Below are 14,211 nucleotides of genomic sequence, written 5' to 3' on the forward strand. Positions count from 1 at the left end.
CTATTATAGGGAGTTGTGGTTTGGTGGTGTAGTTTTGTGCTTGTTCACTTCCTTTTTCCAAAGTCACTGTCAATTAGTGTTGGTAAGGAATGAGGGGTCCAGTTCAAAGCCTCTGCTTTGTGGTGCACTGCAGGCTTTGGTGCTGTCTTCTTCCTTCATCTACATGAAACTGCTGGGTGAGATAAACTGTCACCATGGATTAAGATGTCACTAGTATGCTGATGATATCCATCTATATACATCCTTTCTGGATAGAGTGATGTTGTGGACTTTCTTTTGCAGTGCATAGAAATTGTATGGGCCTGGATGGGGACTACAGAAAAGACTACATATGTGGCTGTGAGTAAGGGCCTATCTACATCTATGGCTGTGAGTAAGGGCCCTATCTGTATCTCTATCTTGAGTTTATTATCATTGGTTGTGAATGGTTGCACTACACAAAACAGATCCAATGGTTAATCTGGGATTCAAAGAGTAGGTAGCAGTTGTGGCTAGAAGGGCCTTTGTGCAACTTCTTTCCCCAGTCACATCCTGGTGATCTCCTTCTAGACTATTGCAATGGGCTCAACATGGGGCTACTCTTGAAAACTATCCAGATGCTCCAGCTAGTATTGAATAAGACCACACAAGCAATCTTAATTGCCCCCAAGATGGTCCATAAAATATCTCAGCTGCAGAAGCTACATTGGATGTAGGTTTGCTTATAGGTCCAATTGAAAGTGTTGGTTATGACCTTTAAAGCCCAAATGGCATGGGGCCAGGATACCTGCAGAACCATGTTCACTCCATTACACCACTCTATTCCTCTTAATGAGACAGTGAGATTTGTTTGCAGAAGAATTGAAGAATTTTGTAAACTGATAGAATTCTGTCAGTAGAAGAATTTCCACTGGCGGGGTCAGGAACAGAGCATGTTTTACTATTGCCCCCACCCTTTGAAAAAGGTAAAGCAGGTTCCCACTCTCCTGGCTTTGAAGAAATCTCTGAAGACTTGGCTTTGTAGACTTCCTTGGTGTTTAAAGAGGATAATGTAGCCATGGAATTGGTTAGTACCTTAAAGGTCCTTCTTCCACCTTTTTAAAATTTAATTTAATTTTTATTTTAATTGCCTCGTGGTATAATAATGTATGTATATATAGTTTTTTATGTTTTATAACTAATTTGTAAGCCTTCCAGAGATGTTTGTGAATGATGTGGGAAATTTTTACGTTTGCAATATAAGTAAAAACACATTAAAATAATAATCTGTTCTGTTTCTGATTGTGAAACTGTTCACTGAAACTTCATACAAACATAAGCAAGATAATGATATAGTTCTCAATTAGGTTCCCAAAGTGCGCTGGCTACCTGTCGATCTCCGGGTGCGCTTCAAGGTGCTACTAGTCACCCATAAAGCCCTTCATGGTAGTGGATCTGCGTACTTGAGAGACCGCCTTCTGCCAATTACCTCCCTGCGACCAATTAGATCTCATAGATTGGGCCTCCTCCGAATTCCATCTGCCAGCCAGTGCCGGCTGGCAACTACAAGGAGGAGAGCCTTTTCTGTAGTAGCTCCGACCCTTTGGAACGAGCTCCCCATGGAGATTCGTACCCTCACCACCGTCCAGGCCTTCCGCATAGCCCTTAAGACCTGGCTAGCCCGTCAGGCCTGGGGACAAAGATAATCGCTCCTCCCGAATGATGAATGAATGTTGCTCATTATTTTACTCTATGTTTGTCTATGTCATTGTTTGTATTTCCCTCCCCTGATCCTATGTAAGCCGCCCTGAGTCCCCTCAGGGAAAAGGGCGGCCTATAAATGTTAATAAACCTTAAACCTTAAACCTTAAAAATATTCCTACAAAGATTAAAATTATCCTGAACCCCAATATCCTCTTCTGGATAATTTGAAATTGACAGGCATGACTCTAAATCCTTCATGTACATCTCCAATATAATTTACTTTTTAACTATACAGCTCATTATTATATCTGATAAACAAACAAAAAAGAAACTCTCGTGAACTTAGTTGTCCCTGAAGATTTTCACTCAGAACGAACTTCAAATGTTTTTTTCTCCTGCCATCATGTACAAATAGCAATTACATCATTTCTCATATTTTACAGAGGTCTTGATGTTAGTTAATTGTATCATAACATTGCAGAAAATCAATATTTATTTAGTGCTGAGAAATAAATTTCCCAATGAAGTATGAATGCTTTATCCCCAAGTGATTATTGTAGCTTAAATGAAATATAGCTGAGGGTTATTTAAGATGTCAATGATCCTCTTCTGCAGAACTTTTGTAATAGTTAATAATTTCATGCCATCAGACAGTATTTTCTTTTTTCCTGTATGTTTCCTGTATGTTATATAGATTCTTAATGCATTCAGGAAATATATTTTATCCAAAATTCAGAATATGGTTTGAAAAAGAAAGTCATGCAAGCCAAATGCATTGCAGAGCAGCTTTTATTTTTATCTTATTTTAATAGTTTGATTAATCTTGATCTGTGCAGAAAGAAATATGGACAAAGTTGCTAAGTAGTAAAACTAAGATATACAAGTATCGCTTGTATTCAAGTTATTGTATAATTTTGAATAATTTTTATTCATGTCTTCCCCCCTTAACTATATACAATGAATTTTGCCAATGCTGAATGAAGGATTCAAAATTGCAAAATTCCAGAGCCAGAAGGTAAGCAGTGATATTAATGATTAACTGTGCTCTATTTCCACTTTTTCTTTTTTTTTATTCACACTATAATTTGCTAGGAGTTTGCTATTTTTTTCTTGGACAACAAATAAACAAATAGAACAAGCTAACATGAACTGGTACATGAATTTCATACATTCAGCCTTCTGCCCAGCATTTTTTGTTTTACCAGACAGAAGTAAAGAGATTACATTTATTGTGTATTTTCTTTTGTATGCCAGAAAAAAAAATCTGTTGATTGATTTGGAAGAAAAACCAAAAAAAAAAATACTTTGGTGGTAATGTGTGTGAGAATTGGGTATGTACATGAAATATAATATATAGATAGATTAGATCCTCTCAGATGGTTTGGAAAGTAGACCTAAGCAGTAAATTCTTGAGATATATAAAAGTTATTACATAATTTATGTTTTTCTCTTGTGTTATTTTCAGAATTTATAGAAGCAACATTATTTTGTGGATTTTTGCTTATTTGGTTTACTTGTCTGATCCAATGATCTTGAAGAGCAGAGAAAATATCTCAGGGAATGCTGTCACAGAATTTCTTTTACTTGGCTTTTCTCATCTACAGAAGATGCAGCTACCTCTATTCTGCATTGTCCTGATCATGTATGTGTTAGCATTAATGGGTAATGCTCTGGTTGTCTTCATGATCCATCTGGACTCCCGCCTCCACACTCCTATGTACTACTTTCTCAGCCATCTTTCCTGGTTGGAAATTATCATCACCACCACTGTCACACCAAAGATGCTCAGCATTCTCATTTCAGAGAAGAAATCTATCTCCTTCTTTGCATGTGTCTTTCAAGTCACATTATATTTTCTGGCAGGAGCCACAGAAGTCCTCCTACTGGGAGCAATGTCGGTAGACCGCTACTTAGCTATTTGTAACCCATTGCGTTACACAGCCATCATGAGTAACCAAACATGCTTCCTGATGGTGATTTTCTGCTGGTTCATTAGTTTTGTTTGTATTACAGTTGGGATAGTTTCCAAGTCAAAACTACCATTCTGTGGACCCAATATCATTGATCATTTCTTCTGTGACATGGGACCCTTGACAAACTTGATATGTGCAGATACCCAGCTCGTTCAAGTTTTAGAATTTGCTTCATCATGCTTTACACTGCTTTCCTCTGTCTCTGCCACTACTATCTCTTATGTCTGCATTATTGTCACAGTTATAAGGATGCCTTCTGCCCAAGGTAGGAATAAAGCATTTAGCACTTGCAGTTCACATATCACTGTGGCCTCAATCTACTATGGTAGCTCCATATTCATCTATGTCAGACCATCTGGAAGCTCATCTATGGATTTCAACAAGTTAGCAACAATGCTCAACACAGTAGTAACCCCCTTACTCAATCCAATTATCTATAGCTTTAGAAATAAAGCAGTCAAACAAGTTTTGAAAGATAGAGTGAAACATCTTGGTTCTCTCATTGCAAAGAGAATAGATTAAAATACAACATTTCCTCTTGGGCTTTTCATGTTATATGGATATCTCTGAGCTTAATTTAGCTGCCTTTCTTCTCCAATTGAATTATAATTTAAAGCTTTCTGAAGAGCTACCAAGGTGTTTAACTTCTCTGCAACAACTTTCCTACCAGGTCCTAGCATCATAATCTCAGAAACCTCCTTATTACATAACATACACATCTCTTTTCTTCTGATAGCACTGGTGATGTTACCTAGTTTGGGTAATGACATATCTGCAAGAAAACAACCAAGCTCAGAGAGCACCAAGGAGCTCTCATTTCAACCCTGAGCTGCTGGTATTCTTCATTATTTGTATCTTCCTCTTCTAATATGATCATGTAATGTTTCCCAAGTCTTATTAACAATATGATCTCATTAATCTAGATAATTCTAGTTAAATAAATTGCTACTTAGTGGCAAGAAAGGAATCTGAGGAAAATCTTACTGATTCCTTTTAAGTGTCACTTAAGCTAATTCTCTTTGGCTTGATAGAACTCCATTCTTTTTTTAAAATATGCTTTCACCTTGTAGGGGGGATGGGCAGGATAAAAGTTGGAAAATAAATAAAATAAATACAAAATAAGTAAATTTCAAAAAACTGGCTAGTTAAAACTACACTGAAATGGATTGCCATGCAATGTTAATAGTAATATCTGAGCTCTTAAAACAGTACAGCAACAAAACTTCTGTTTGAAGAGTATGTTCATTATTCAAGCAAGATGGATATGTGGATGATCACTTTATGGAATCTATTTTGGAATTCCTCTGAGAGTTTTACAAGTTTCTGACTGAAAAAATGTATTCATTGTTATTTTATTATAAGCATGTTCTTTACCTTCTCCCAAATCTTTTTTTCTAGCTGTATATTCTTCCTACTTGTTATAGAAACAAATATCCTCCCTCTCTCAATAAGGAACAGGTATGGAATGAAATCACAAACATGTTTTCTTCAGATACTCTGTTACTTGTGATCACTTTGGGGACTTAATTGAGAACTATATCATTATCTTGCTTATGTTTGTATGAAGTTTCAGTGAACAGTTTCACAATCAGAAACAGAACAGATAAATGTTACAACTGGACATAACGAATGCTGGGCAAAGAAAGCCACCAACATTTCATTTCACTTTTTGTATTTGTTCCATTGCTAGAGAACAGCAAAATGAAAAATTGTTGAAGATGAATTGTTATAGGAAAACTAACCTTAGATATTAATGAGTTAGAGTAGGATATTGAATTTTATTTTTAAAGGAAACAAATTCATTTTTATATTTGCAATGATTTTTTTGTTGCTATGTCTGCTGATGTTATGGCTGGTGTTTTTGCCCCAAACCGAATGTAAGATGTACCCCATTCTTTGCAACAGGATTGATGCCCTCCAAATTCCACATGAATATTACCAGCCAGGTAACTTTGTCATTGGAGGGATCTCTTCTCAGTTCGTCTCCTTTTTCAAGGTTTTGTCGTTCCAGGAACACCCCAGATCAATGTTTATTGAAGATCCTATGTAAGGAATTTCTTATTTCAATGAGAGATCCAGGAAAACATTATCATAATTCCTAAGAAGAGAAAGAACATTTCCTTACTTGAGCAAAATAGAGAATTTCAATAAGATTGTGTTAAATATATAGTTACAGGTTTTCAAAATATCATTTTCTCAATTCTGCATTTGGCCTTTCTTTCATGAGAACTACACTCTATTAATGTGTCTACCAGATCATGTTGTTTTCTGTATTTGTCAAGACCTACAGTTTTCTTAAATCCCAACTACTTTTCTGTATCATATAGAATATGAAGCACTTCCTTCAGTTTTGCCTCTACATTTGGATTCAAATTGGTTCTTATTTACTGTAATTTTGTCTTAATGACATTGTATCTCTAAGAGCTTGAATTTCTCAAAATAAATGAAGATGTTTCATGTTCTTTCTTTCTCTTTCAGTTTCCATCCCTTTTACTGTGTTAGTTCTTGTTTCAAAGAAGTATGAGATGATTATATTGATCAATAGCTCTTAAAGGATATTACAAAGCTGTGCAAGTCAGCAGAATGGTTACTCTAAGTGTCAGGTGTGGGCCAGGAAGACCTGTATTCAGGTTCCGAAGTGCTTTTCTTAATATAGTGCTTGTCATGTGGTTGTTATAGAGCTAGAAAAATATGAAAGGAAGAAAAATGAAAAAGAAAAGTTTCTCATAAACAAATCTTGGGCCACAGCTACATGCATTTCTCATTTTTACTCTTGTAAATATGGTCAGTTTGGTAATCTCAACCAAAAAGTGAGTCAAATCATGGTGCTGAAAATAAACACATAATCATGATCAAATCAAAATTAAATTAAATTCACTAAAATCAATTAGGCCTAAGCCATATCTACTATACAAATAACTGGATGAAATGTAAAAGGACAATTTTATCAAAGGACCCTATAATTAATGACACTATGGTTTCTTCCTTTCAGTTTTCAGGACAAAAACTCCAAAGAAAATAGTCACCCTGCAATAATATTTTAACCCTATTTTGTTGACTAATTCCTAATGGCTGTATGCATTCATCCCATTAAGCATGAAAAAGTCTTATCACTCTTTAGTAGTAAATCTGAGCCCAGCCAACTGCTGCTTTTTTCGTTTATACACCATGTTGTATTTTGCTACTTCATAATTCATTTCTCCTTTCATACATTTTTAACCTAAGGAACAATTGGAAATGTGATTTCCTTTGGCACACAGTATTGTCTTCACCTAGAGACAGGTAGACCTTGTCCACTGATTATAGACAAAGCATATGAACAGCAAAGAAACCAATAAGAAGAGCCTCTTTCTCTCACTAACCTAATTAAATAACTGGTGTGAAACTTTCATAACGGGAGTAAAATTACTTTCTGAGTAATTTCTTGATCATTTCAAATGTATATATACTTTACTTCTAATGAAGTATGTGGTTGTTGGCAGAATAAATGACATTCTGAGAAACAAATGTCTCTATTAGAAATATGTGCTTTTGATTATAAATGTCTAAAATATTATTGGATTATACCAATGCTTTCATTGCAGTGTAGTGATAAAGAACTATCAGCAGGTCTTGGCCTTCTTGTATGCTATGAAGGAAGTCAATGAGAATCCAAGGCTCTTGGCTAATGTAACAATGGGATTCCACATTTATGACAGCTACTTCAATGACAGGTTAACCTTTCAGACAACCATGAATCTCCTTTATAGCCCGAAAAAAACAGTTCCAAATTACAAATGTAATTCAGGGAAGAATTTGATAGCTATCACTGGGGCACTTCATTCAGAAACTTCCCTTCATATGGCCACGGTCTCAAGTATTTATAAAATTCCACAGGTAGGAAAATTCATCTATTTATAGTGACTTTAATAATTTTTGTAAGATGTTCATATAAGGATAAGAGAGAAAATAAGATAGAGGGGCTTCATCTAATGATGCAGCCTAGTAATTTTAATGTCTTACATACCCCTCATTTAAACACCCATGTTTGTTATTTAAAAATCAGCACACTTTGCTATATAAATGACATTTATAAAGTAACACATATATACAAACATATACACTTAAAAAGAAGAAAAAATATTGAATAACATTATTCCTACATGTCAATATGCCTTATCAGTCCATGTAATAACACTGGAGTTATATACAGATGTCCTGATTACATGCTGTTGTCTCGATAGCTATATATAGGAACTATTTGTATTGGAACCTTAGATTTAAGCTCTAAAATCTAGTCCAAGCTATACCACTTGCATCACAGTAATGAAATTATCAGAAGCCATTATAGCTATCATCTTGAGGGTTTAGCTGCTCACTGGTGGTTTGGGAAACAGGCTTAGAAAAAGGTGAAACTGATTTAGAAGTTAAAATTATATTTCAATCGTGAAAAAATGCTTCTTTCTTTAATTCCAAGAAGTGCCAAATTGTGTTCTTGTTAGGATATTAGAAATGCTAGTTACATTTTTTTTTTCATATGAGAAAAATTATTCCAAAATACAGTCTGGATTGAAGCATGAATTTAGAAAAAAAATTCTCAAGAAATTTTAGGATTAAAATTAATATATTTTTGAAATAGTAATTCTTATTATTGCTTTGTAACCTGAAGTCCTAACATTAAATTACTTAAATTTTCCCTAATCTAATTTTCTCCAACTATATTGACAATTGGTCACACTAGCAGTTACAGTTGCACATGCCTGGCAAGCTTGATACATGTAATATTTAATTGCTATTTTGTTATAATTATGAATATATTACATTCAAAAATGGGAAATCCATCCATATTGGAGGGCACTAATTAAAACGAAGGTTCATTATAATATATCAATAAACACATGTTTTTATTTTACTTATGCCAAGAAATTTGTTTTTGCTTAGGTCTCTTATTACTTGTTTGATCCTTTATTTTCTACTAAAACACAATTCCCTTTCATTTACCGGGTTGTTCCCAATGAAAAGCATCAGTATAAGGGTATTGTCAAACTACTTAAACATTTCCAATGGATATGGGTTGGGATCATCACACTGGATGATGATAAAGGAGAAAGTTTTGTTCGGACCTTGGTGCCAATGCTTTCCCAAAATGGTATTTGTTCTGCTTTCACTGACAGAATGCCCTCCATAACAAACTTTTTGGAAATCCATGACTCATATATGGAGACTGAAAAAACACTCAATTTTTTTAGGATCAATGAAGTCAAAGCACTTCTGGTATATGCAGAAACTCATTCTGTACTGAGTTTGAAATTCTTGCTCACTCAAAATAATGACATAACAGACACTCTAGACAGAGTATGGATTATGACCGCCCAATGGGACTTCCCAGCTTTACAGTTTCATAAGGATTGGGATACAATGGTGTTCCAAGGGACTTTGTCTTTTGCAGCTCATTCCAGGGAAGTATTGGGATTCCAACATTTCCTTACAACCATAAAGCCTAATTTACTAAAGAAAGACAATTTCATTAATGATTTTTGGGAACAGGCTTTCAACTGTTTATTTTCAAATTACTACACTGGTGAAGAGCATACAGAAATTTGCACTGGGAGAGAAAAATTGCAGAACCTTCCTGGACCCTTTTTTGAAATGAAGATGACTGCCCAAAGCTACAGTGTATACAATGCTGTCTGTGTTGTGGCACATGCTTTAAATGCCATGCGGTCACTGGATTCCCAGCAAAGAATGATGAGAACACTTGGGAGCCCACAACCTTGGCAGGTATGATTTCATATTCAAATCAATTTTATTGCCATAAATAGGCAATTGAAAAGTAGCACTATGTAAAGTTCAATTACTATTGATCACAATCACAAATAATTCTGTCTATATCTTTTCAGATAATTTCCTTGTAATAAATTATGAGCCAGCAGTGCATTTTAAAAAAAAATGTCATAACTCACATCATTTGTTTCATATGTAATGCTTAATATCAGGCAATTGTATTTATTAAAATAGGAATGTACAATTTTCAGTATTAGTTTTTTTATGTCTTATCTATTGATAGACAGAATCATCAGCATCACTTTCTAAATTTCACATTGCTTTTCCTCCAAAATTATTACATCATTGTTTTATTGTTGTTTCTTTCAGCTTCTGCATATCTATGTCTGTTATACTTTTTTGTTGTGTTCTATATATCTATCTCTATGTTTATTTGCTACTTGCTTTTAATCCACACTGAGGAGTTTAGAAGATATCAATTCAATATTTATATGAAATAGCAATAATAAAGACATTTCACCTTTTCATTTAAAACTCATTTCGTTATTTTCCATTGCAGCTTCACTCTTTCTTGAGGAGAATTTCATTTAACAACAGTGCTGGAGACCTAGTATCTTTCGATGAGCAATGTGAATTGGAAGGCGGATTTGATATTATTAACTGGATTACTTTTTCAAACAAATCGTTCTCCAGAGTAAAAGTAGGAAAGTTGAACCCACATGTCTTGTCTACTAAACAATTATATATCAATGATGGGAAGATCCTCTGGCATAGCAACTTCAATAAGGTAACATTTTATTATAGAATGTTGAGCTAGGAAGGTTAAGACAATTTCCTTCTTTTGAAGAACATGTGTAAAATCTGGACTTTCCACATTTCCATACTCCACATTATAGGCAGCAGAGGACATTATAGATAGTAGATCTACCTATCTGCCTCTCGATGATAATTTAATGTTTACTTCATGGAAAATACTAAAATGATGTATCATATACATTTATGAATATAAATGCATGGGATAACTTAAGTGGAGCCCAGCATACTGTGGGAATAATATGAGGAACAAGAAATGTATGAGATAATTTACAATATATATGTCAGGAATTTTCATAGAAAATATTTTTTACAGAAATCTGTGGGGAAAAAAATCTATGGATGTGCATTTTGTTTATGGATTTACAAACTATTTCAAGAACCAAAATAGAATGTTAGCATAATAAAGCAAATAGTAAGACAACTTTTTCAAGCTATTAAGGTCCTAGAATCATGTCCTGAATAACTGGATATGTTTCACATAATGATTTTTGTCTCTTTGATGAGAAAACTGTTTTCAATGAGAAAAATACTTCGAAAATATTTTGCCAAGTTGTCTCTCCCCTCTGTTTATTAATAGACACCACCATTTTCAATATGTAATGACCACTGCCATCCAGGTTCTGTTAGAAAAAAGAAAGACGGGAAACCATTCTGTTGCTATGACTGTGTTTCATGTCCCAAAGGGAAGATTTCTAACCAGAATGGTAGGTAATACAATACAGTGCTATGTCACAATGAATAAATTTTATTTAGTCTTTTAATTAAGTAAAAGTGTACTTTGCATAAAATTCTAAGCCATAATGATATATGCTTTGTGATTTGCAATTAATGTAATTTTCAAGCCTGTCTTTTATCAGGGATGAGAGTGCCAAAAAGGGAGCACTTTGCAAGGTTGTCTGGGCCATGACCAGGAAGAGGAGCTGCCCACGGGACATGTGTGCACTGGAAAATGAACTTTCAGCTAGCAAATCTTCCGGTTACTGCTGCGCATGCACACGTGCCAATCAGCTGGCTGGCATGCATGCTCACACTAGAAAATGGAAGACCAGCTCTTCCAGTTTCCGGAACTGCTGCACACATAAAGGCTGGTTGATCGCTGTGTGTATAGGCACCCCAGAAATCCAGAAGAGGACTACCCATTGTGCTATATGTATAGCAATAGCATTTAAACTTATATACTGCTTCACAGTGCTTTATCGCCGTCTCTAAGCTGTTTACAGACTCAGCATATTTCCCCCAACAAATTGGATCTTCAACTTGGAAGGATAGAGAATCAGATGAATGGAGATTAGTATGGCTAGGTTTACTATATCATGCAAAAATCCTTTTAAGTGTTATGGGATTGCAGTTTAGGGTGGATGCTGACCAATTGTAAAATTCTTCTTCGTTGTCCTCCTCCTCCTCCTCTTCCTCCTTCTCTCTCTCTCTCCCTCTCTCTCTCTCACACACACACATACATGCACACATACAAACACACACACCTGTGTACATTTCCTTCTCAGACTTTAAGGACAGTAAGGTTAATGATTAAAATTTTACTAGATTAAGAGATTATGATACACAGGGAGAGCTTTGAAAAGATAATAACTTCCTCTTTTGCTTTGCTTACAATGGTATTGTGATAAGAAATCTGAACAAATGAGCAATATCTAAGTTGAGTCTCAAATAAGCATTTTAAAATACCGATAGATGTAAAAATTGTAGTCAATTAGCCATAACTGTGCATTTCTACATTATTTTTTAAACTTATTTTCCACTAATTTTATAATGTGAAAACTTGTTTTCAACCATTTTGGGAGGAAAAGGTCAAAAGAAAAATCTCTGAATAAATATATTCAAATATAAGTTTAACAGAGAAAAACAATATTATATTAATATTAACGATCTATATGAATTAAATAATTTTAAAATTATCCAATCCTGCAAATTTTAGTGATTTTATATTATTATTGTTATTTAAAGAAATGGACAAGATTCCCACTACATATTTAGAAAATTGGATCTTTATCACATTACCCACATCCTTGTTAAGAATTAAAAAGAAAAGAAACAAACACTTGATAAAAAGAGATATGTAGTCAAGACACTGACATGTTATTATTTTATCTTTTTTTCAGACATGGATAACTGTATTCAGTGTCCAGATGATCAGTATGCAAACAGCAACCAAGATGGATGTCTTCCCAAAAGTTTAAATTTTCTCTTTTATGATGAACCACTGAGCATTGGTTTAGCTTTTATGGCTGCTTTACTTTCTGCAATCACAGCTTTGGTACTGGGGATTTTTGTTAAATACCAACATACTCCAATCGTCAAAGCCAATAACCGATACCTCACTTACACTCTCCTCATATCCCTCCTGCTCTGCTTCCTCTGTTCCTTCCTATTCATTGGCAAACCTCACACTGTAATCTGTATCTTCCGGCAAACCACATTTGGTATTATCTTCTCAATAGCTATTTCATCTGTCCTGGCAAAAACCATCACTGTGGTTCTAGCATTCGTGGCTACAAAGCCAGGATCCAGAATAAGGAGTTGGGTGGGGAAAAGTTTGGCTACTTTTATGATCCTATTCTGCTCTGCTTTTCAATTACTCCTTTGTACTATATGGTTGTGTACTGCTCCTCCCTTCTTAGACCTCGACATGCATTCTTTGACTAAAGAAATTGTGGTAGAATGTAATGAAGGGTCAGACTTTATGTTTTACTGTGTTCTGGGATATCTGGGAATTCTGGCTCTAATCAGTTTCATTGTAGCTTTCTTTGCCAGAACGTTGCCAGATACTTTTAATGAAACCAAGTTCATAACATTCAGCATGTTAGTCTTTTGCAGTGTATGGATCACCTTTGTCCCAACTTACCTAAGCACCAAGGGAAAATACATGGTGGTTGTGGAGATCTTCTCCATCTTGACCTCCAGTGCTGGTTTGCTGGGTTGTATCTTTTCCCCCAAGTGTTATATAATTGCTCTAAAGCCTGAGCTAAATAGTAAAGAGCTAATAATGAGGAGAACATAAACAGAAATCTGTTTGTGGTTACTCATTCTTTAAAGAACATCAACAAGAGTGTTCTACTGCAATCAACAGAGGTAATAGTTAATTTTGTATCTGCACCCAAGTCAACAAACTTCTCAAATTCATCATATACAAATATGGTGCTAATCATATACAAATATGGTGTGTAATCATTTTCAGTAGTCATAGGTTTAAGAATGCATATAAATATTTGGGAAAATTGATATATAGGAATATCCACTGGATAAATGCACATGTAAAGGAATGAATCCTAGCGTGGTTATTTTCCAGGGGTATGGACTTTAATGTGGCAATTATTGATACTTCTAGAAATCAGTCTGATATACTCTAGAACAGTGGCTCTCAGTCAGGGTCCTGAGGCTACGTGAAGAAGGCCAAGATGAAAAACTTGTCATGGGACACCCAGGCACATGCCAAAAGGACCAAAGAAAAGCAAAGTGCTTATACTGCAAATTTATTTGAAAAAAAGTTATGATGACTCTTCCCAATATTCAGTTCTTTGGATTATGCAGAACTACTTCACATTGCTGTCCCTGTCACTAAATTCCTGAGGCTTTATATTAATAGATAATAAAGCACTTTCTGAATTTTAGTCTTGTAATCTGTATAAAATTTAAAGTGTTTTTCACTAAGATAAATATTTGACAATAAAATTCATATATAACTTACTTCATGCAAAGGCTAGATCAAGACAATGCTCTTATAAAGACTGAAAATATAACTATATTTACAACTTCTAAAAGGAATGTAACACTCATCATTAAATATAATAGTCTCTACTTGATCCTATTTAATGTAAATTCATACCTAGATCTATTGTAAAAGAAATTTGGAAGTTATTTCTATGTGGGTTTCTTTGTCTTTCTTTCTGTACTTTGTGCTTTGCTTTTTTATTATTATTTTCTCCCTTCTATGTTAATTATTACTTATTGTTAGTTTCTATCTCTTTATTTTAAAATTTAA

The 14,211-nt window shown here is 34.6% G+C and overlaps 1 protein-coding gene across 1 annotated transcript; it reads left to right on the forward strand.

Annotated features, from left to right (window-relative positions):
- The first annotated feature begins 569 nt into the window (after positions 1–569).
- LOC116521505 (vomeronasal type-2 receptor 26-like) lies at positions 570–13,230 on the forward strand. Its single transcript, XM_032236170.1, has 8 exons — positions 570–691; positions 3,128–3,900; positions 6,114–6,153; positions 7,220–7,511; positions 8,556–9,395; positions 9,958–10,185; positions 10,792–10,918; positions 12,332–13,230. Exons 1-8 carry the CDS (start codon positions 570–572, stop codon positions 13,228–13,230), a joined length of 3,321 nt encoding a protein of 1,106 aa, XP_032092061.1.
- The last annotated feature ends 981 nt before the right edge of the window (positions 13,231–14,211 follow it).

Source organism: Thamnophis elegans, chromosome Z, assembly GCF_009769535.1.
Source record: "Thamnophis elegans isolate rThaEle1 chromosome Z, rThaEle1.pri, whole genome shotgun sequence".
Classification (NCBI taxonomy): domain Eukaryota; kingdom Metazoa; phylum Chordata; class Lepidosauria; order Squamata; family Colubridae; genus Thamnophis; species Thamnophis elegans.